Source organism: Empidonax traillii, unplaced genomic scaffold, assembly GCF_003031625.1.
Source record: "Empidonax traillii isolate 1590-97213 ecotype Southwest subspecies unplaced genomic scaffold, ASM303162v1 scaffold607:size387008, whole genome shotgun sequence".
NCBI classification, from domain to species: domain Eukaryota; kingdom Metazoa; phylum Chordata; class Aves; order Passeriformes; family Tyrannidae; genus Empidonax; species Empidonax traillii.
The window spans coordinates 133,654-154,903 of record NW_020955800.1 but is presented as its reverse complement, the minus strand read 5'-3'; the positions used below and the strand labels follow the sequence as shown (position 1 = coordinate 154,903).

The 21,250-nt window shown below is 49.3% G+C and overlaps 1 protein-coding gene across 6 annotated transcripts in view; it reads left to right on the top strand.

The window, feature by feature from the left end:
• The window catches only part of AP2B1 (adaptor related protein complex 2 subunit beta 1), a 78,113-nt gene extending 57,087 nt beyond the window's left edge, over positions 1 to 21,026 (top strand). For 5 of the 6 annotated variants that reach the window (XM_027898590.1, XM_027898586.1, XM_027898588.1 and 2 more), the window contains 5 exons: positions 255 to 384; positions 8,659 to 8,743; positions 9,481 to 9,567; positions 17,527 to 17,681; positions 18,731 to 18,977. In XM_027898590.1, coding sequence (XP_027754391.1) covers positions 255 to 384; positions 8,659 to 8,743; positions 9,481 to 9,567; positions 17,527 to 17,681; positions 18,731 to 18,805 — 532 coding nt within the window. In that variant the 3' untranslated portion in view covers positions 18,806 to 18,977. Of the gene's footprint in view, positions 1 to 254; positions 385 to 8,658; positions 8,744 to 9,480; positions 9,568 to 17,526; positions 17,682 to 18,730 lie in introns of all 6 variants that reach the window. The other variant, XM_027898587.1, reaches the window with a different exon arrangement.
• Positions 21,027 to 21,250: the final 224 nt, after the last annotated feature.

Sequence of the window (21,250 nt, the reverse complement as noted above, 5' to 3'; positions counted from 1 at the left end):
CTCAGAGCTGCAGGTAAATTGTGCTGGTCCCTGGCAGAATGGTGTGTGTTGTCAGCAACACCAGCTTGAATGAGTTTCCTATGCCTTGTCCTACTTTTGAGTGCCTGCTTGTGTGAGCTCTGTTCCTTCCCTGGAGTAACAGCAGGGGCAGCTCAGGAGTTACGGGAAGATGAGCCAGGTTGTGCTTGGCAAAAGGGGAGTAATGTTGGGCAATGCAGTGCTGTTCTCCTCACCTCTGTTTTTCTCTTGCTCAGCTTTGGGGTCATCCCAAGCACCCCACTGGCCATTCACACACCTCTGATGCCAAACCAAAGTATCGATGTCTCCCTGCCCCTCAACACTCTGGGACCAGTCATGAAAATGGAGCCTCTGAACAACCTCCAGGTAAGGGTTGTGTCCCTCTGGGCAGGGGGGAGGTGAGCTGGTGCTCAGCCCTGTTTGTTTGGCCCAACACAATGTGGTAAGGCTCTAGTCACAAAATACCACGTGTAACCAGGCAGACCTCATGGATTTGGGCCATGATTCTGCCCAAAACTTTTCTTTTTCTAGTCTCTCTCAGAAGGACTGAAACATAAACTTGGTGAATTTTGTGAATTTTCAAGCACCTCAAGCCGACCACTTGCACCTGTGTAGATTAAGATCTTTGTACCAGTAACACTGTTCTGTAAACTGGGCGTGAGGTTGAGTTGGACTTAGGAACTGGAGCTGGTCTGAGCAGAGAAAGTGCCTGTGGTGGAACAGGCAGCGAGAGCTGTCATCGAGAATTGAGGCAATTAAAGGAATTGCAGGAAAGATGACAACTGCTGAGTGATTAATATTTCTCTAGTGCTCTTAAGTTCCAGGGTGCTTTACAAAGGCATTGGCACATCCCTGCCCCAGATAGCTTAATCCAAGGCAAATGATGTGTTCCAGGAAAGGCAGAGGAGAACTGACGTAAGCAGCTGATGTTTCATTAATGAGGGTGTTGGTGCATGGCGGGGACAGCATTCCCTAGAGGAGGCTCTTTATCAGATTGGGCTGTCAATCTGATAAAGACAGGACAGATCCAGGGAGATGTTCCCCCTCTGCTTTGGACCAGACTGTCTCCATCAATCCTGGCATGCCTCAGGGGCAGTGGGCTGGAAGTCATCAGGCAGACAGCTCTCCCTGGAAGGAGGCTCTTCCCCTCTGCTGCCATGTGCAGCCACTCTGTGGAGCAGAGTTCAGCAACTCCTGCCTCTCCTCTGGGCAGCTGGGTCCTCCAGGATGATTTTCCCAGTATCCCAAAGATGCATTTAGCTTGGCACTGTAGCACATCTCACTCACCTCAAGTCTCCAGGAGATGGAACTGGGTTGGGTTCCTGTAGCGTAGCAGCCCATAAAGGGGAATATTTCGAAACGGCTCATTCTCTTTTTAGATTAAGAGAATGCAATGGAAGTTACTATTTATTCTGCCTGAGCAACTGTTTTTTCCCTTCTTTTGACTTCCATTCTGGGGCTTATGACTTATTGATGAGTCTTTGGGCAAACAGCCTGAAATAGCTTCTTTGGCACTCAAACGAGCAGTCCTACACTGAACACAGTCATGTGATGGGGGAGCACACAGACAGTGAATGAATTACATGGTGTGTCTTCACAGAGGGCCATTCCAGCCTCGGGAAAACCTGGACTCCCTCTGTGTCCAGGTCATGAGGATGAGGTTCCATCGCTGCATTCGGGCCAGCTGTGGTGAAATCTGCCTCCTGCTCCAGAGGAAATTTGGAAGTGATAGGAGGTGACAGTCCCGATCGGCCTCCGTAACACCAGGGACTCTCTCAGCAAGGCAGCCTCAAGTTGCTGCTTCCTTTGATCAGCAAGGAAGTGAAGTATTTGGGTTATTAAATCTCTGAAGAAATGGGAACACAGTTTGTTTCTTGTAGCATCCTCTGCTAGAACAAAGCGAAGAGAAAACATGTGAGGAAACCTCCAGCCACCTTCTATTGAGACAGTGGAGCATTCATTAGTGCCAGACTCAGTTGCTAATTTGCTAAAGCTCTCATTGCCACAGAAGTTGGCTGCCCTTTTACAATTGGGGAAGCTGCCATATGGAGTAATAGTATATTTCTCTGCAAAGAGTTGAATCACAATAGCAGATGCCAAGTTAAAAAGAGCACTCCCCTTACTTTTTTGACAGCAGTGGGTTTGATGGAGATCTGTCACTGCCCTGACAGCCAAGGCTCTGGTTTTGTTTTGTGAGTCCATGTAGAAAGGATTTGTCTTGAAACATTCAGAAATCGTTTTGGTGACCTACTTAGGGAACAATTTATAGCATAATATAGGAGTAGAGAATACAAATGTTCCTGTATTCATTGAAGAACCAAAACACTCATCAAGTTGAATTTGCTTAATGCATTTTTTCTGAGCCGGGGAACATTGGAGCAGATGCAGGGCTGATTTGAACCTGAGGACCTTATGTTCATCTCCTATTCTGGTGGGGGTTTTTTTGTTTTAGTAACAAGAAAAATAAGTCCTGAAGTAACCAAACTGATAGCTTTCAACTTTTTGTCGTGTTAATTAGAAACTTCAAAGACTAGTTGTACATTCCTTAGGCAACTGTTTCGGAAGTAATGAATTCAGGTCTTGTTCAGGTTATTTTTATTACCATTTCTAATCTTTCACCTGATACAGCTCATTTAATCTTAACATTTGTAATCACGGAAAGAAACTAAAATATTTGACAAGGTAACAAAAAAGCCATTTTTGCAAGAAGATGGGGAAGACTGAAATATTTTCAGAGGCTCACGTAGGTAAAATATTACTGAGCCTTCTGTTTGCCAGTGACCTTGCATCTTGTGAACCTCAATGCCAGGTTTCTCCCTCAAATTAGCAATGATAATTTTCTTGACCTGTTGACTCAGATTTAACCCCGAGCCAAGCAGAGATTTATTCAAAGGGTGCATTTGGAGCGTGCTTGTTGCTGAAGAAAATCTGATTTAGTTATTCGTGTGCTGCTAAATTCTGCTGGGGGACATTCTCACAGTGCCTTGTCAGCATTTTGGGTGCTGTGTTGCCCTGCCCAGAGCTGCCTCTGCAGAACATGGCTTGTGTAAATGATAACAAACTCTTGCCCAAAGGTTCTCGAGAGGCTGCATTGAGCTTCATGAGTGTTTGCCAGCCGTGGAGATGACTCTGGTGGTTGTACAGGCTTGCCTGGGTCCTGTAGTTGCCTTTTCACAGTCAAAGCAGTGATACCCCTCTGGTGACCTGTGGGCTGTTAAGCTCATGCCTGATGGAAGAGGGGGGCTCAGTGAGGTATATTTGCCACCACGCGTTTGAGACTTGCAGCTCTGAAAGAGGAAATTGTGTTCTGAAATAGGGATTGGCACTGGTGAGGAATATTAACTCTTTTCAGATATTTTGAGTCAAATTTGGAATTAGAAAATGACTGGGTTGAGAGCCTTTCTGTGCTAAAGCGAACCACTGTTCCTAACAAATGGCCTTTTAAGGGCTGTGAAATTGGAATACCTGTTTGGGGGCACAAGAATTGCTCCCCTAACCCTGGAAATGTGTGAAGTGGAGCCGACCTGCTGCAAGAGTTTCAGAGCTCAAGCCTGGCCCGTCATAGCACAAATAGGGTCATCTCTTGTGTGAGATGAACGCCCCTTGCAGGAGACAATACAATTGCAAACAAGCTGCAGGGACTCCTGGAGCCCCCCTTGGGACCCACATTCAGAATTCCCCATCAGCGTGTCCCGTTCCCCAGCGTTACCTGCTGTCAGCTGCCAGCCCTGTTTGTTGCACCTACTGAGCGTGCAGCTAAAAGCAGCATAGCTTCAGTTTTCCTAAATGCCTGTGAAATGATCTGATGAGTATGGAAAGGGAAGGATCCAAGAGCTGCATTTCTCCCTGGAAAGGGGCACTTTGAAACACAAACCTCTCCCTTGCCGCTGAGCAGCGCGAGGTGCAGAACAGTTCGGTTTCTTGCAACGAGTTTGGCAAAGTGTTTTTGTAAAGGCAGGGGAAGGTGCAGCTTCTTCACTGAGGAAAATGCCATCCTTGCTCGTGCACTAGATCATGCTTATCCTTCCACACCCAGCTCTGCTGTAACTCATCGCCTGTGCTCCTCCTCACAGTGCGGAACCGCTGGAGCTCTCATTCATCAGAGCTGTTAATGTATCTCAGGGCACAAACAGAGCACTCAGTGCTTGGAAACAGACTTCACACATTCAGCTCTCCATGAAAACAAGGCTGAGAATCGGTGTGAGCAGCAAGTCCCGCCAGCAGATGTTCACCCTCCAGAGCCTGCTTGATAAACAACACCTTATCAGCTCACATGTGAGCTGTGTCAAAATCACTGACCAACCACCACACAACAGCCTGGGGTGGCTAGAGGGGGAAGGTGCTTTGTTGGGTTTGTTGCCTAGGTTATTTTTTAACAGTCTGTACTCGTGAGAATCTTACTTCAGCAAAGAATCCTCCTGGGAACTCCCTGAATTAGGGACTTGGATCACAGCTTGGCATCTGCGGCCGGTTCCTAACTCGGCTGTTGGTTTGCTGGTTAAGGGCAGGTCTGCCACATGGTACAGCTTATTTGATAAAATGTGCATTTTGAACTCCAATTACAGCGAGGCACACGAGAGTGTGACCCTCCCAGTAACTCTGTGTTCCCTGACCATTGACGTAACCCAGCCTTGCTGCCCGTGCCCAGCTCCAGGCTCCTGCCTGCAGGCAGAGCATCCGCCTGGCAGCGGCTGCAAACACCCCTAGGATCCCAAGAACCCTACCTGTCACACGAAATGAAGCGAAGGAGCAGCATTCCCTGGGGGCATGTGACAGGCAGAGCAGCAGACTGTCACAGAACAAACCGTGACCTTGTGCTGGCAGAGGTAAAAAAGCCTCTGCAGTGGAGAGCTGTTCTCACCTTGACAGTTTGGCTGTTACCAGGCTCTGAAGCAAAACCCAACTTGAAGTAAATCCTTAATTTAGTGTAGGTGCTAATGGGATTCCAAGTGGGTATGTTGTGTACTTGCTGCTGATGGAAAGCATCTGTGTTGCTTTCAGGCTTGACTTTGAAAGTCAGTTCTTATGCTCAAGTCTGGGATTTACAGCATCAGAAACCTACACTTTTGAATAAAATAGCTTAACCTTGTTCTTATGAGTTGCCTCTTCCCCAAAATACCGTATGTTGGCTCTCAGAGTTGCACTTCAGGGGAAGGTCACCAGAAGGGTGCTCGTGCTACAAGGTGAGCAAATATGTTCCAGGGGTTATTTCTAGAGGTGCTGCTTCCTCTAGTCAGGTCACGAACTAGATGTAAGTGACTTGAAACCCTGTACCAATTTTTAGTGGGCTCACACCTTTTCATCAGTGAAGCATCACACAGAAATCTGTCACCTTTTGACTTCTATCCCTCAGAGCTTTGTAGGCTGCTTGACTAAATTCACAAGGTACTAATATTTTTTTTTCCTCTCGAAAAGGCTGCTGATAGAAAACCATTTTTGTTAAAAATGCTTCTGTTTCAACTCTGAAATGTCTGAGGCTGAAGGTCTAGCTAGAGATTTAATAGTTCATGTCCAGATTGGCAGGTTAAAACTGCAGAGCCATGAGGAAAGTTAGCGTGGACTGCAGAATTTATGAAATGCAAGTAGAGGTTCCTTTCGAGCGTGTCAAACCTGAAGAGACTTCTCAGCTACTGGTATCACTTCAAATGTCATTGACTGTCTCAGGACAATGTTCCTACCTGAGGAGCACTGGATTTTTTTGGCAAGTTGCTGTTAGCTGTTCAGTTTCTTGCAGATGCTCCTGTGGATCTGCTTTCTGCCCGTGGTTGCTTTTGTAACCTGTCAGATGGCATTGGATGCTCCTGATGTGGAGCAAAGCATGACCCTGGAAAGCTCTTACCAACTGGTAGGGCTTCTTAGCATTTCACAGGTGCAAGTTTCCCCATCCAGGTATCTGCAGGTGCCTTTTCATGGACCAGATTTTGTGGGCCACAGCGCTAACAGGGAATACCTGGCTCTTTGGGGGAAGTATGGGGTGTTGAACAATGGAAGCTTATTTTGAAAAGTTCACCAGCCTTGTCCTAGTGCTGTAGGTTTAAGGAGACCGTAGCCTTTTCCTTTCCTCTTTGCAAAAGTTACTTGTAACAGCTGGTTTCTGCATCATTACAGATACTTGCAAGGTGACACGTGATGTCATTACTGAACCCAGTGATGCAGTTTGGGAGGAAGGCTGGCATGTGGCTTGATTTTTCTTTACTGGGAAGAAATTGCACTTCAGAGCGTCTTAATTGGGTGGCTCTCCAGAGTATAGCCAAAGCAGCTTACTCAGTATGTTTCTGCAGAGTTGAGAAGCAGGTCAGCAGATACCTTTTTATAGCATCCTTATAACTGCAGGGACAGGGTTGGCATATTAATTTGGAGTGTGCCTCCCAAACCGTGACTGGAGAGAAGGCTCTGCTTTCCAGCCCCTCTTGTAAGAAACTGCTGTTGTATGGCAACAACAATTAGCTACAAAAGCTAAGTAATCTCTGTTGTTCTAAGGCAAGGCAATTAATCATTAAATCAGAGCTGGAAAAGATCTTGGGTCACGCAGTGTAGTCCCTGTTCTGCTTTGTTGTTTTTCTGCAGTTCCTCTCGTTGAGAGCATTGTCAAGGCTGATTTTAGATAGTCCAAGCACTGGAGCTTCTCTCTTCCTCAGAGGAATTTTGTGCTGCTTAATAATTCTCACAATCAGTTTTCCCAGACATTTAGCCTAAATTTTCCCTCTTCTGGCTCATCTCCATGAGGGAAATATCCAAGCACAGCATCAGGAATGGCTACGCTGCTGTCCTTCCCCCAGCTCTCCCCTCCCAGACTTGGAGGTGTGTTTTTGGCTACTCACCCAGTGTGTTCAGTCACATTTTGCAGAGGTGAATCACTGGAGTCCACCCACCAACCTGCTTTTACCCCCCTGGCTTTGGTGCCTCCAGCTCCTACACTGAACACTCCAACTCGTGAGCGTGACGCCAGCAATGGAAGCACGTAACAGCTCCCTGTTACAGAGGACCACTGCCTGGTTTTTTTTTGCAGTTGCACCATCATTTACGTGGTTTTAGTGGGCTTAAAACTAATCCCTTCTTAAGCTGGTTTGCACTGTGGGAATTAAATTTTAAGCTGTTACCTTTACTGATGGCTGGAAGTAGAAACACCGCAGACTGTCACATCTACCTTTCTGAAGTTCTTTGCACTTCTAGGACCTTGCCAGCTGCCAAAAGAGTTTGTTTGGGAGCTTGGTCTCCTTTTACTTGTCCTCTGGCTTGCATGCATGTCTAATCAGCTGTCTTGTGTTGGAATTCTCTAGTTTATTTCCCTCCCTTGTCTATCCACAGCTGGCTTTTACCAGCATTTGGGGAGTCTTTCTAAACTTGCCACTATGCGACAATAGATTTTCTTTGCAGGACACCAGTATATTGTAATTGATGTCAATGAAGCTTGTCTTGGCACAAATCTTTGTAGCAGCCAACTTATCCCTTTGACTCAGCATTTAGCATGGTCTGGTTTGTGTTTCAGCTGGGTGGCAAGTCAGAGAACTCCTTCTGGGTTTTTTTTTAAAGGAAGGGGGAGCTCAAATGGCTCCTGAAATTCCCCACACGGCCTCAGTTCTGGGTCTTTCTTACAGGCTTTAGATTCCTTCGTTGGAAGCAATGGCAGGTGTGTGCTGAACTGTGCTCCCCTGACAGGCCATCGCTGTGTGGGCTGACGTGGGGAGGGCGTGAGAGGCATGGAAATAAAGCCCAGAGCTGCCTTTTTCTGTGTTGCATTACGACAGTGCACTTCTCAGACCTCCAGTTTGCTCCTGCTTGTGCCCTCAGCCCTCACCCTGGGGAGAACTGGAGGCGAGGTTGCTCTCTGTTAGCAGAGATTAGTGGGTAACATGGCAAGTGCCTGTGATAAAGGCAAACCAAGTGCATCTCCCTGGCTGGCAGAGTTTAATGACACCGAGAATTAAGTCTTTTGCCAAGTGATCTTTTGTCACCTGCCCTGATGGCTCTGTGGCAGGGCTGTCTTCTTCCAGGAATCAACACCCTCTGTGGCTTTCACTAAGGTATAGGCAGGAGGCTTGGGAGATGCTGCAAGGAAGGTGCAGGCACTGGGCCCACTTGAGGCTCTCTAGAAGGTGTCTGGGCTGAGGCAGGGCTAATCAAGGAGGTGAAAAATAAGGAAATGAAGGTACAAGTAAAGAATACACAGGGTTTTGGAGCTGGGAAATTACAGGAGTGAGATGGCAAAGAGGGGTGATGAAGAAGCTGTGATGTGCAATATGACAGACACAACAGTAGCTGTGTGCAGCCAAGAGGTGGGGATGTGCCTCAGAGGTGTAAGGAGTGAGGAGAGGGAGAGGCTGGACAGGAGCAAGAAAGAACAAGGATGCTGCTGTGAGCCCATCAGTGCAATTGGCTCTGAAGCAGCAATGGTGAAAGGCTCCCAGAAGAAGATTGGGCAGCTTTTAGAGAAAATGGAGTGAGTGCAGAGGATTGGTACTGGTCCTTGTCTGAAACTACCTAGAAGCTCAGTAACACCCCTCCGGGGAGTCTCCCATTTGGAGATGGCCAGTGCTCAGAGAGAGCACTCCAGGGTGATGAGCCTGTGTGAAATCCTGTGGTCCCTTTGGATTTCCAGCTGATGGAGACTCTTTAACCTCCCTATTTCTTCTGTACCAGGTGGCTGTGAAAAACAACATCGATGTCTTTTACTTCAGCTGCCTAATTCCTCTCAACGTGCTCTTTGTTGAGGATGGCAAAATGGGTGAGTGCTTTTAGGCCTGTGGTCAGGCTCCTCCAAGACAGACTGTGCTGACAGTGCCCAGCTGGGTGCAGTTGTCTCATGGCTGAGATTTTTGTGTGCTTGGCAATGACCTTGGTGCCAGTGCATCTCTCAACCTGAATTGATCTGCTTTGGTAGCCTGCCCTTGTTGCCCTCCAGTTCCAATAGCTGCCAGAACCTCAGTCCTCTGCTCTGATTCCCTCTGCCAGGCAAGGGATGGATCTGGTTTCTCTGAGGTGGATTTTTTAGGTATTGGTTTGGGTTGTTGTGGTTTGGGTTTGGGGTTTTTTTGGGGGTTTTATTCACTCAGCTGGGTCTGGGGTTTGCCCCCGTGCCATTCCACTGTAATTTTTATATTCCTTTATTGAATTGATGTTTGATTTGGCTGGGAAGTTGCTTGAAAATCAGCTTTCACTAACATAATCCTAAATGTGTGGATCTTGCTCCTTCTTGTCAAATCTTGCCTGTTCTTGTCTTGTAAACAGCTCATATGTTAGAGACTGTCTCTGTTTTTTGGGGGACCAAAATCCATCAAAGCTTTGCTGCTTTTACAGTGAGACTGAGGTTGTTACAGGAGGAAATCCTGGATCTGTCCACAGCAGGGCAGGAAGTGACCACAAGCTCTTTTGTGTGTCTGCCTTGAAACAGTCTGTGGTGCATTAATTAATGCTGTGGCCCTTTGAGGATCCCACAGTGCTGATCGTCTCTCTCGTTTCTAGAGCGCCAGGTCTTCCTTGCAACATGGAAGGATATTCCAAACGAAAATGAGCTTCAGTTCCAGATTAAAGACTGTCACCTGAATGCTGGTGAGTAGCTTAATTCTGCCGTGCTGAAAGCACTTTTGATGTATGGCCACTAAACATCACCTCATTAATACCACCTCGTTAAAATAACCTTATTGTTAATGAATAGATGACTGTTGCACTTTTGAGCAGAACAGCCTTGGCTTATGAACAGAACAGCCTGGGATCCTGGGGCTTGTTTCAGGGAGAAACTTGAGCTGGGTCCCCATAAAAGCACATCTAAAATCCCAGGTCTTTGATTTTACCGATCTGTTTCTTCCTTTCATTCTGGGCCGTGTATTCTTGTTTTCTCTTTTATACTTTGCTTCCCTGCAAAGCTGCACTTTAAATAGAGCTGAATACGGTGCTGGGGCTGTTCAGCAACCCTGTCCCGCTGCTGTGAGTTTTGGACAAGGTGTTCCAGCCCTAACCTTAACCTACTGCATCATCCTGGGCCACTCACTTCACCTTTTGGCAGTTCCTTTCTTCTTTCTGTTGTGAAAGAGTAACCCTACACTATAAGGTGGTGTGATGTCTGTGGAGGACAGGCCATGTGAATAGAGCTTTGGTCTGATTTTGTTAGCTGAGATATTGATGCATTTTGATCAAATTTGGTCCTGTTCAATCTGTTTAGCCATCTAGTTGCCTCTGTGAGCATCCTACTTGTACGTATGACCTTACTACTGCTGAAGGATGATGGAGTGTAAAGGAGCGGAATGGGGCCAGTGTAGCAGCTTTGCTCCTGTTCAAAAGGTTCTGGACAGGAGCCAAGTGATTCTACCATAAGCTGCTGTGTTTCACAGATGAAAGAAGTGTCCCTATTGATTACCAACCCTGTAACCTTTTTGTTCTCTGATGCCTGCTATTACACAATGAACACCCTCGTGCTTCAATTGCAGACAGAAACCATGGGTCTCTTTGTACTCATAATTATTACTATTTTGGAATATAAAAGATGGAGCATGGAAGAGGAGGAAAAAAATAGCAGCTGTTGGACCTTATGACTTGATTTCACTGTGGGGTTTCAAATGAGAACAACCTCGGTGCCTCCCCCAGCCCTCCCTCTGCTCCTTGGCATCGCCTCTCCCCCTGCACTGCAGAGCTTCTGCTGCTGGTGCCTTCTGCCCTGGCCATGTCCTGACTGCATCCAGGGCTCTTCATCTCCAATCAGAAATGCTGTTTGGTGTTGGAGTGCTGGCCAGCAGAGGATGTGGGCTGGGAGGGAGAGTTCAGCCTGGCCTGTCCCCTTCCTCCCTCCAGAAGAAAATGTTATAAAATGTGGAGTGACAGAACGCTCCCTGTTCCGGGAGGGTTTGCCAGTCCATGCCTGCCTGAACTGGGGCTCCTCAGAGCAGAACATGTTCCCAGCTTGCAGGGAGAGGGCAGGAACGCCGGGTGGTTTCTCTGCAGTGGGATCTGCAGCCATTGCCAGGCTCGGGCGGGAAGAGGCTTGGCCGCAGTGCCTCTCCCGGGTGCGATCCGTCACTCGGGATGCTCGGGGGGTGTGCGGGATCTGCCAGCCTCTCTGGCTTGTGTACGGCAGAAAGTGGGTCATGTCTCATAAACAGATTTCAAACCCTTCCATCCGCTGAAGGTTCTGTTTCTGGATTTCCGCTGCCGACACCTCCTCCCTCTTGCAATTCCACCGGCTCGTTCCCTGCCTTGACCACCCAGGCTGGGGCACGGAGCAGGCTGGTAGGGATAACCAGGGAAATCTTGTGTGCTTGTCTTAGTCCCCTGGATTTTATCTACCCTGACTCAGTCTGCTCACCTTGATATCATTTGAGCATCCGAGGTCATCATACCCTCCTCTACTTTAGACCATCCTAAGAGCATCAAGCCTTGCCTGTACAAGGATCAGCCAGAGCCCAAAACCCATGGAGCTCTGGGCTTCCAGCATCCTCAGGGATGGAGGCTTCTCACAGCATGGCAAGCTGCTACACACCGTGGCAAAGGCAGAGTAAACTGGATGAGCTCTGACAACAGTTGAATCCATCTTGCTACTAGTTTACTCCAGAGCAAGGGTGTGTCTGGCCACCTGCCACAGTCAGGTGATAATGTCTCAAGATTCACAACCTTGATTGTTGAAATTCAGTGAAAATAGTAGAAAAGACACCTCCTTTCTTCAAGAAGAGGAGGTCTGGGTGTAAAACCTTTAGGAGCTTGATCCTGTGGAAGGACAGACTGGTTCATGTCACGTTCCAAAGACTCTCCTAGGAGAGATGTCTAACCAGAGGTAAGTCTCGGTTTGGGCTGTCGGTTGTTCTGTTGCTCACTCGTGACACACCACTGCGTGCAGCTCGTGTCACTGCACAGATCAAGGTTCCCAATGGTCATGTGGCAGAGCTGCACAAAACTCTCTGCAGATTTCAACAGCTCCTCTCCAAACCTGAGGAGACGCTGGGTTTGTGCAGCCCTTCAGCGCAGCAAAAAGCTTGTGAGCACCGCCGGCTCCGCAGAGTTGTGAGCTGTTATCCCTCCTCTCCTCTGCTCAGATCACTAATTCATGCCCAGGATCACTAATTCATGCCCAGGATCACTAATTCATGCCTAGCGTGGGCCCACCCACTCGGTGGCGAGTGCTCAGGGACGCACCGTGCCATTCATGCTTCGGTCTCACTGATTCCAGCCCTGTGACGTGAATTCAGCTGTGAGCTAAAAATACCTCTGCTCCCAGCTGATGTGCCCTAAGGCAGCTCCACCAGCCACTTGGAGCTGTGGCTGCAGCAGGATTTGGATGGAGCAAGGGGTGCCAAGCTGGGCTGCTGGGCAGAGGCTGATCAGGAGTGTGGTCCCTGCACGTGTCCTTCCTTCTCCCAGCTGCAAACAGCCTTCAGTTCCCTGAGTGTTCCCATCTGTGCTGCTTCTGCACCATGTGAGAAGCGGAGCTTAAGTTCTGTGTGGACACACAGGAGCTAGCCAGGGGATGCTGCTGTTCTTCAATGAAGAAACTGAAACTTGAATTTCTTTCTCTCTAAACCAGAGTGAGGTAGGCTTGGAACAGGGATTTGTGAGGGGCTGGGATTTTATCAAACAAGCGTTTCTTGTACATCCAGGGCTGTCTGTCACCATGCAACAGTCACCTTACAGCACCTCCTGTGCAAGATGCAGACTTTTCCTCAGGTTATTGCTTTTCTTCCTTCAAACAAAAAAGAGATAAACACAGTCAGTCAGCAGAGGTGCTTCTGTAGGAGTCTGTGCTCCCAGGCCTCTGTAGGTAAAAGATCCATCCTGTGCCCACAAGGCAAGCCAAATAGGATTGGTTTGAACTTTGATGGCTTGCAACAGGGATGGCACAAAAAAAAAAAGCTCCTATCCCTGGCAGCTCACCCCAAAACAGCACACAGGACAACCAGAAAATCTTGGCTGCTGCTGGAATCACAGCAAGCTGAAGCCAAAGGATAAGGTCCAGGCTGTGGGATGAGGAGCAGGTATCCTTAGGTGGTCAGAGCTGGCCACTCTAATCCATGTCTCCAGCATCTTAATTTCCAAAAAAAAAAAGCAAATCCCGGGCCTTTGAAGGTGTTCCCAGTGACTCAGTGAGAGATGAGTGCTTAATTCTGGATTTGGGGGTTGGATTCCCAGCGGTGGGAGCTGGTGCTGGCCTGAGGCTGTTCCTGAGGGCTCTATGGCCACGGAGGAGCCAGCCTGGAGCTGTGTCATGGGACCAAGGTGTTCTTAGGATGCACTGCACATCTGAAATTCATTAGAGCTGTTTCATGCACCTGCCTCTTAGGAAGACATTGGGAGAGTTCCATGGAGAAAACTTTATTCAGAAATAATGAAAACACAAGGTCATGGTTGCAGCCCAGCATTCTCATCTCTTATGAATCCAGCACTAAATTAATTGATTTGGGGGGATGTTAATGAGCATTCAAGAATCTAGTGCATGAAAATAGATTCCTAGTCTGTTATAGCTCTAATACTCTGGGTGCTTTTGGCACAACTTAGACCAACTGAGGCTTCCTCTGTAACTGAGTGTGCGCTAAAACTCAGTCTGGCTTGTTTACACTGTGTTTTCAATGTGCTAAGTTTGACTACATTTTAAAGGATTACTACATTAGGATATGCAAATCAGATTAGCTAGATGTTTTTCTTTTTTTTTTTTTTTTTTTAAATTCTGCTAACCCAAACCCACAGAGTAAAAGAGGACAAGCTGACTTGCACATGAAGACTGAGCGCCATTAAATGGGAAGCAATTAGTTGCTGTGCTGTTCAGCAGTTCTAGGAATTTTGATTTTACTTGCTTATTGCTTGTCCACAATTTGGTGTGAAGCAGCAGCTTTTGTGTCTGGAGTTGAATGTGGCTTTATTGGTATGCAGTGGTCACTTTGTTTTTCTCCCTCGAGTAATTTGCTAATGCCAGAACGAAGAGAAATTGGATTTTTCTGATGAAACAACCTGGGGGACAATAATACATAAGCTTCCCTGGTATGGTTTTTTTTTTTCCTATACGTGCAAAAACCTGAAAGTTTAATAAATTACAGCACTAGTGCATATTACATGTCTTGAAAAATAATGTGCTGTCATCATATTGCCCCGAGTGCCTCCCCACTGCATCAGAGTCTGTGTTTGGTGTCTGAATGCAGCCCTTGGCTGGATGCTCAGAACCATTGAGGTGGGGCTGGAAATGGCATGGGGGTGTTCTCAGCTACCACAGCACAAAATATAGTCATAAAATTTTCCTTTCTCATATCCAGTGCTTGTTGCAGAATGCCACCAAGTTCAGGAAAGGTGTGTTGTTGATGTTGGCTCTGAACTGTGCACGTCCTTCATGAAAGCCCCCGTGGTTGCCAGTTGGTCATCTTGGCTGTTTGAGTTCGGAAGTGAAGTTCTTAAGCTGATGGGCAGAATACTTTAAGCATGTCCTTTGCTTTAACCGTAAGGAAAGTGCTGATAAAAAGCACTGGATCACTTCTGTGTGAGGCAGGAGACGTTGTCCAGCTGTTGTTCCCTGTGTTTCCATGTGCATTATTTGATTGCTGATCTGAGGTAAAGAATTCTGTTTAGAAAGGAAAAGAAACAAACCCAAAAACCCAACGCTGAAAGATGAGCTGATGTTAGAAGCTTCACTGGCCCTGGTGACGGGCAGATCTCCCCGTGTCCTTACATTTTACTTGAAGAAGGTTGTGAGAACAGTCCGTGTGCCAAAAGAAAAAGCCCTGTGGGAAGTGGCTGCGCAAGGTCAGGTGTGGACTGTGCATCTTGCCAAAGGACTCCTGTGCTCTGGTTTGCAGAGTCACCAGCCCCCAGAGTCACTCAGCCCTCCTCCTGCCTCGCTGGGGCTCTGGTGGGTGCTGTGCTCTGGCTGTGCAGAGCCAGGCTCAGCTCTCTGCTCCCAGCAATATCTGTCTGGGTTTATTAGTTGTTTTTTTTTTTTTTTTAAAGGCTGTGCTGTCACATGGCATTAGCGGTCCTGCCTTCAGCCAGGCACAGCCTGGCACTGTTGCTTAGCAACTCTGATGGTCTCCAAAATCCAAATTCCTGATACTCCAGAGCGCAGGAGGGACGGGAGGTGCTACCTGTGGGGAGAGGGGGTCGGCTCTGACCAGTCCCTAAATCAGTGCTGGGAGGGGGGGGCAGGAGGAGTTGGACAAGCCAAGCATCAGCTCCAGCCTGCTCACATTGCTGGGGGTGTCTGGCTGAGGCAGGGCATGTCTTGGTCAGGCCTTTTGCTCTCTTCAGAGGGTAACTAAGGTCTCAGGGAAGCAGAAAACAGGCTTTCCTAGGAATTGCCCTGTCTCACTTTTCCTCCTTGTGTCCCCTTACAAGCGTGTTCCTCCTTGGAAATCTGCCCCTCAGCAGAGGCTGTGGATGGTTAAATTGCAAGAGGAGCCATCTCACAAGGGCTCTGGCATAAGAGCTGCTGCCCTGCAGCCCCACCTCAGCCACTGTGCTCCCAAAGCACAGCTCCCCTCCTCTGCCATCACACCGTGGGATGGAGTAGCAGCCTCACAGCTGCCAAAATTACAGCTTCTCACTTACTGGGCTTCCAATCCTGCACCCCTGGTCCCCGGGGAATGCCTTTACTCCGACAGCATCCCCCAGTGGAGGGGAGACTGCTGTGGCCAACGTAATGATGGCAAGAGAAGGTCCTTGCCAGTAGTTCCACCTTCAGGATACATGTCCAAAGGGGTGTGAGGTTTAACCCCAACCTGTTAAAACTGGGCAAACAAAATCCCATTTAGTTTCAATGTCCCTCTCTGACCCTCTGAGCCAGTGCCTGTGCTGGACACTGAGCCTTTCACACAGCCCTGGAGGCTGCTCTCACTCTGAGGGAATGAGGAGATGGGAATTTAAGCTTCATCCCTGCTGGGTGATGTCTCTCCCAGCCACACTTTCTGTGAGGGGACCGCTCTGCATTGCCTGTTTGCCTAGCCTGGATGAGTTTGTTGTGTAGAGGAGGAGTATAGGTGGGAGGAGGAGACAGGGAATGAGGGGTTTTAAGCAAAAAATCTCATTAGTTACTTATATCTGCCAGTTTCCATAGTAACTGGGGAAGAGAAGGAAGCTGAAATCTGAGTGTGTCTGGGTAGCTGGATGCCTGAACTGTCCTCAACCCGTGTGTAGCTGCTCTGAAGCCTGGGGGGCAAAGGGGCTCAGGGAAGTGTCCAGGCTGCCCATGGAGCTGCTCCACAACTCTACTTATCAGCCCTGCCCTGGGAAGAGACAGCGGATCCAAGTCTCTGCATCAGGGTATGGGTTTGTTGGGCCCTTCCTTTCCTCCTTCCACCATTCCCTGGTGCATGAACAGGCTCTGCTGTCCCCTCTCTAATCCCCCCATGTGCCAGCACAGACCTGTGTCCGCTCTCAAATCTGGCACAGGTGCATCTTGGTGTTTGTAGGTTTGCAGGGATGGATTAGAGCTTCAGGGTCACTTTGCTGCTTCTCTGCTGCTCTCCTACTCCTTGTGCTCCTTGAGATGGAAACTACATTTCTAGTCTCTGGGTGTTCAGCACGAGTTGGTTTAAGGCTGTTTCTCTCCCTTGTTTTTTGTTGAAAATGCCCAACCTGCTGGTAATGGCCCATCATAGATAAGATGATCCACTTACCCTGGCAGGGAGTTAAATTTCTCCTATTGGGCACCAGGAAGGGGAATTTGCAAATGATGCTTATCAGATGTCTTCCTCCCTGAGCCTTCCACCCAAAGTGTGGATGTGCCCTTTTCCTGGCACCTGAAGTCTGAGGTTTGCTCTGCTCTGTGCTGAGAAGCCCCTTGGCATGCAGAGGTTGCTGGTTTCAGCCTTTCTGTTCTGCGTATTTGCCTCTGTTCTGGTTTCCTCAGAAGGTCCCATAGAAATAACGTGTGTCACAATGACATCCATGCGGGTCTGCAGGTGAAATCACACGTCATCCAGGAGGGCTGAGGTCAGGCTGTGTGTTAAAGCTGCATCACAGCCCTGTGATGTCTAGAGACACGTCTGTGGGTTTTTACCTTTCAAGCAATTGCTCGAAAATAAAGGAAAGGATTTTTCCTGCCTTGGTATGACATTGAATCGTCCAGAAGTGTCTGCGTGTGAGGGAGGCAGGAGGGAGCTGTCAGGGTTGGGACAGGACCTCAGGCAGTGATCTTTGTTCTTTTCCAACTTCTTGTTCTGACTTTTGACTGCCTTCAGGATAGTCTGCCTGCAGCTGGTTGGGGGTTATGGATAAAACAGAGTTCTCTTACCCTCTGAGCTGCCTTGAGAGTCTCGCCTTGATGAAGGCAGTAAGTCCTGAATGACCCAGAGCAGTAAGTGAAAGCCCTGTAAAATGGGCAAATACTTAGCAAGGGATATCACAGCTTAAAAGAAAGGAGGTGGGTCCACGAAGCACACTGGAATTTTTATTCCTTGTGTCATGTTTGCTCCTGTCCCCGGGGAAGAAGTCAGCATTTCCTTGTGCACTTGCATCCTGGGAATGTTCCTCTGGGCTCTCCTGTCGCCGCAGATGATGAATCTGAATTAACAGATGTGGTTTTTTTTTTCTTCCTTCTCTCTGAAGACACTGTCTCCAGCAAACTGCAGAACAACAATGTCTACACCATTGCCAAGAGGAACGTGGAGGGCCAGGACATGCTCTACCAGTCTCTGAAGCTCACCAACGGCATCTGGATCTTGGCTGAGCTTCGCATCCAGCCGGGGAACCCCAACTACACGGTGAGGTGTCGGACCGTGGAGGGCAACGTGGTGCAGGCTGGGATCCTGCTAACTCACCCTCGTATGCAGAGCAGCTTCTCCCTGCTCTGCCTAACGTGCTGGTTTTGGGGGAGATCCTGTTAATTTGACTGGGGGTTAGGAATGCCCCCTGAACTGGGGAAAAAAAGTGAGAAACAACAGAATTACCAGTGAGCTGGGATAGTGCCTGCACAGCAATGAGCAGTTACTTGCCAAGGTTACCCGGAGATAAAGCCAAGAGATATTAGCGAGAAAGCATAGCCAGGATGCCCTTCCCCCTCTCCCAGACGGGGGGTAATTTATGCCCTGCAAGCGGGGACCGGCTGTCTGGGTGTCAGAGGCTCTTTGGCCTCGTGCTGGCACCAGCCTGGGGCTGGTGGGAAGGGTGCTCCCTGTCCTGCCTCGTGCACCCCTCTGACTTCTTCTCTTTGACTCTGCTCCCCTTCTGAGGGGGCTGTGTGTCTGAGCGTCCTGGTATTAGAGGATTTATCTCCCATTGGAAGCTGTGCCAGGAGCTTCAAGAAAAATCCCTGGTCTGGGGACCCGCGGGGTGAAAGCGAGAGCTGGAAGGTGATTTAAAGTGTTTGCACAAGGATTGATGCCACAAGCCAGGTCTCAGCCTGATCTTTGCTTTAGAGAGGGGTGACAGCCAAGTTTGTGTCCGTCAGGGCTGAGCAGCAGATCGTTAGAAGCCCTCGGGTTTAGTGCTGGGATTTACAGCATGAGGACAAGCCTTGGCTCAGTTTGGGGCCATGTCCCCTTCCTTCATGCCTGCTGGGGCACCTGGGCATTTGTTAAGGAATTTGGGAACTCCAGAGTGGGATGCATTTGTGTACCTCTGAAAAGGCAGTTTGGGGTTGGTGATGAATAAAGCAGTACCAGGGGAAATATTCTGTGTGGCTGTCATCATCCACATCCGTGGGCTGTCCAACCCATGCTGTAGGCCAGGCATTTCCAGCTGCTTTGTGGACACGGTAGGAAGCTCCTGCCTCCCTCTGCACCACCACTAACCTCTCCTCTCCTCTCCACAGCTCTCCCTGAAATGCCGAGCTCCCGAAGTGTCCCAGTACATCTACCAGGCCTACGATGCCATCTTGAAAAACTAACAGGAGATCCAGCTTGTGCCTCACCCTGCGGAAGGAGTGGGGGGAAAAAGGGGTCCCCAAATCCTCCTTCACCGCTAGCGCGGGGAAAAGCACTCCTAACTGGAAGCAGCTGTATTCATGTGTAGGATTTCAGTCAAAGGCACTGATTAAACAAGGTAGCAATTAGTATCCACGTGCTAACGATGATAGGGAACAAACCCCTTTGGTATTTTTAGCGTCCATGGAGTTTGTAACCACTGCTTCGACTACTCCCGTGTCCTCCTCACCCCTCACTCATCTGTTCTCGTGGGCTTCTCCATTTTGTGCCAATGTTCAGTGTTTTCTAAATGGCTTTAGGTGTAGTTTCGATTTTGTAAAATACCGCTCATTGGGGAAAAAAGAAAAAAAAAAAAAAACAACAAGCAAAAAAAACCACACATCCGCTCATTAAAACAAGGCAAAAGTGTCGAAAACATAACACTGCACTTTATTTTATATTTTTATACATTTTTTTGAGTTTTTCTATTGTAATTGGCTCAAAGGGAAGGTGATTCCAAGGAAGTACTGGGAGCCCTGCAGGGAGGTCGGGCTCTAGCAGGGTGAGCAGGGCCTGGGGGAACTAGGAACAGAGCCATCAGTTCGGTCCAGGAGGCGGATGGAGCCCTAAAGAGGGGTTTTTATTACACTTGTGCTGGCAGACTCAGCGCTGCTTTGATGGTGTGTTTTCACTCCAGCCATCTCCCTGGCTCATTAGCTGCTGATTTGAGGAGTGAGGCTGCTTTTGCGTGGGGAGGAGCTGCAGGCCTAGATCAGTGGCAGGACAGCGGTGGATGAAATGAAGGAAACGAGCCTGTCCTTAGATCAAAAGGCTCGTGCCAGAGCTCCAGGTGTGGTCTCTGCATCCTCACCCATCTGCAGCCCCTCTTTTCCTGTTCTTTCCGTGCCTGCTATGGCTGAACTGCCACCTTGGCCATCCCCCCGAGCTGTGCCCCCTTCCCCCAGCGCTGTGCTGGCCCCGGCGGTCCCCGAGGCTCCTGGTACATCCAGATGTGGCAGTGCCACTTCCCTGACGGCTCTGCCGGTGTCAGCTGTGCCCCTGTGGAGAGGGGCCACTGCTGGCAGTGTCCCGGGGTGCCAGAGGAGCAGAGAGGCTCTCCTTGTTCCTGTGTTATCCCCCAGAACCCAGGCAGTGGCGTGATGGGAGATGGTTTGGGATTGGCAGTGTTTGCTCCTTGCCAGGCTGGGGGCCTTCAGTTTCCAACTGGGCTGAGCTGAGCAGATCGTGGAGCGTCTCTCCCATTTGCAGCTCAGCATTTTGTGCCCAGAGGCACACGGTGACAAGGGCCAGCTGAGTTCCTGCTCTCACCCTCGTCCCTGCCCCGAACAGCTCCATGCCCTGACCCCTCTTTTCTGACCTGGCCCTAGGGCCAGGACCGCTTCCCTTCCTGTCCATGGCCGTGGACTCTCCCCATTGCAACCACTAAGTGCTGCAACAACAGCAGTGAAAGCAAAGCCTCTTGCATGTCCCTGCTCCATCCATAGCTTGTCCTGCCTAATCCAAGCCCCTATCCAGAACGGCTTTGCCCCCCCCCAGCATGCTTGGACACCATTTCCTCTCCTGCTAACAAAGCTCTTGCGTGTAGCAACCCCCATGTCGTCCTTTTAGATGCCACTTTCAAAGTCAATAAATGTTTTACGGTGGGAGATCGTTCATCAGAGCTTTGGCACTGTCTGCAGCCAAGAAACCAGTGCTGGGAAAAGGTCATAATGCTCTGGGAGAGACTCCAGCAGGGCCCAGGAGCTGCAGGACCTGAGGAAAGTGGTGTCCCTGTGTAGGAATCCCTGTGCCCTGGCTGGGGAAGAAGTGGGGCAGAGCTGGAGCCACGCAGCCCTTGAGCATGTGCTGGGAGGCGATTTGCTCCAAGCCCTGCGGGTGCACTGCAGAAATCATTAACAGAGCAATTAAGGAAACACCGGTGGCCCTGAGCGCGATGCTGTGTCGGGGCAGGGAGAAGAGTGTAGCTTCGACGTGGGGAGGGGATGCTGAGCACACCCTTCTCTCGCCAAGTTTCTTCCCAGCTTCCCGGGTGTGCAGGTGTCTGTGCCGCAGGGCAGAGCCTGGGCTCCTGGGTGACATCCCGCCCTCCTCTCCTGCCGCTCTGCTCGCTCCAGTGTTGGCCGTGTCGTTGTGTTGCTCTCCAGGCTTTACCTGCCGTCTGTGTCAATAAACTCATTTCCACGACGCTGTGGCCTGCGAGTGGCTCTGTGGGGCTGGGGAGAGGGGCTGCTCCCCCTGATGTGGGCTCTGCCCGTGGGAGCAGCAGAGCTGAAGGCTGGGTTGGGTGGGAAGGAGGCGGTTTTTTCCACCCCAAATTAGGGGCTTGCAGGGTGAGGAGGCAGCAGGTATCCTCAGTCTGACTGCTGCTCTCTCCTCATCTCAAAGGGCAGTGAGGACAGGCTCAGATG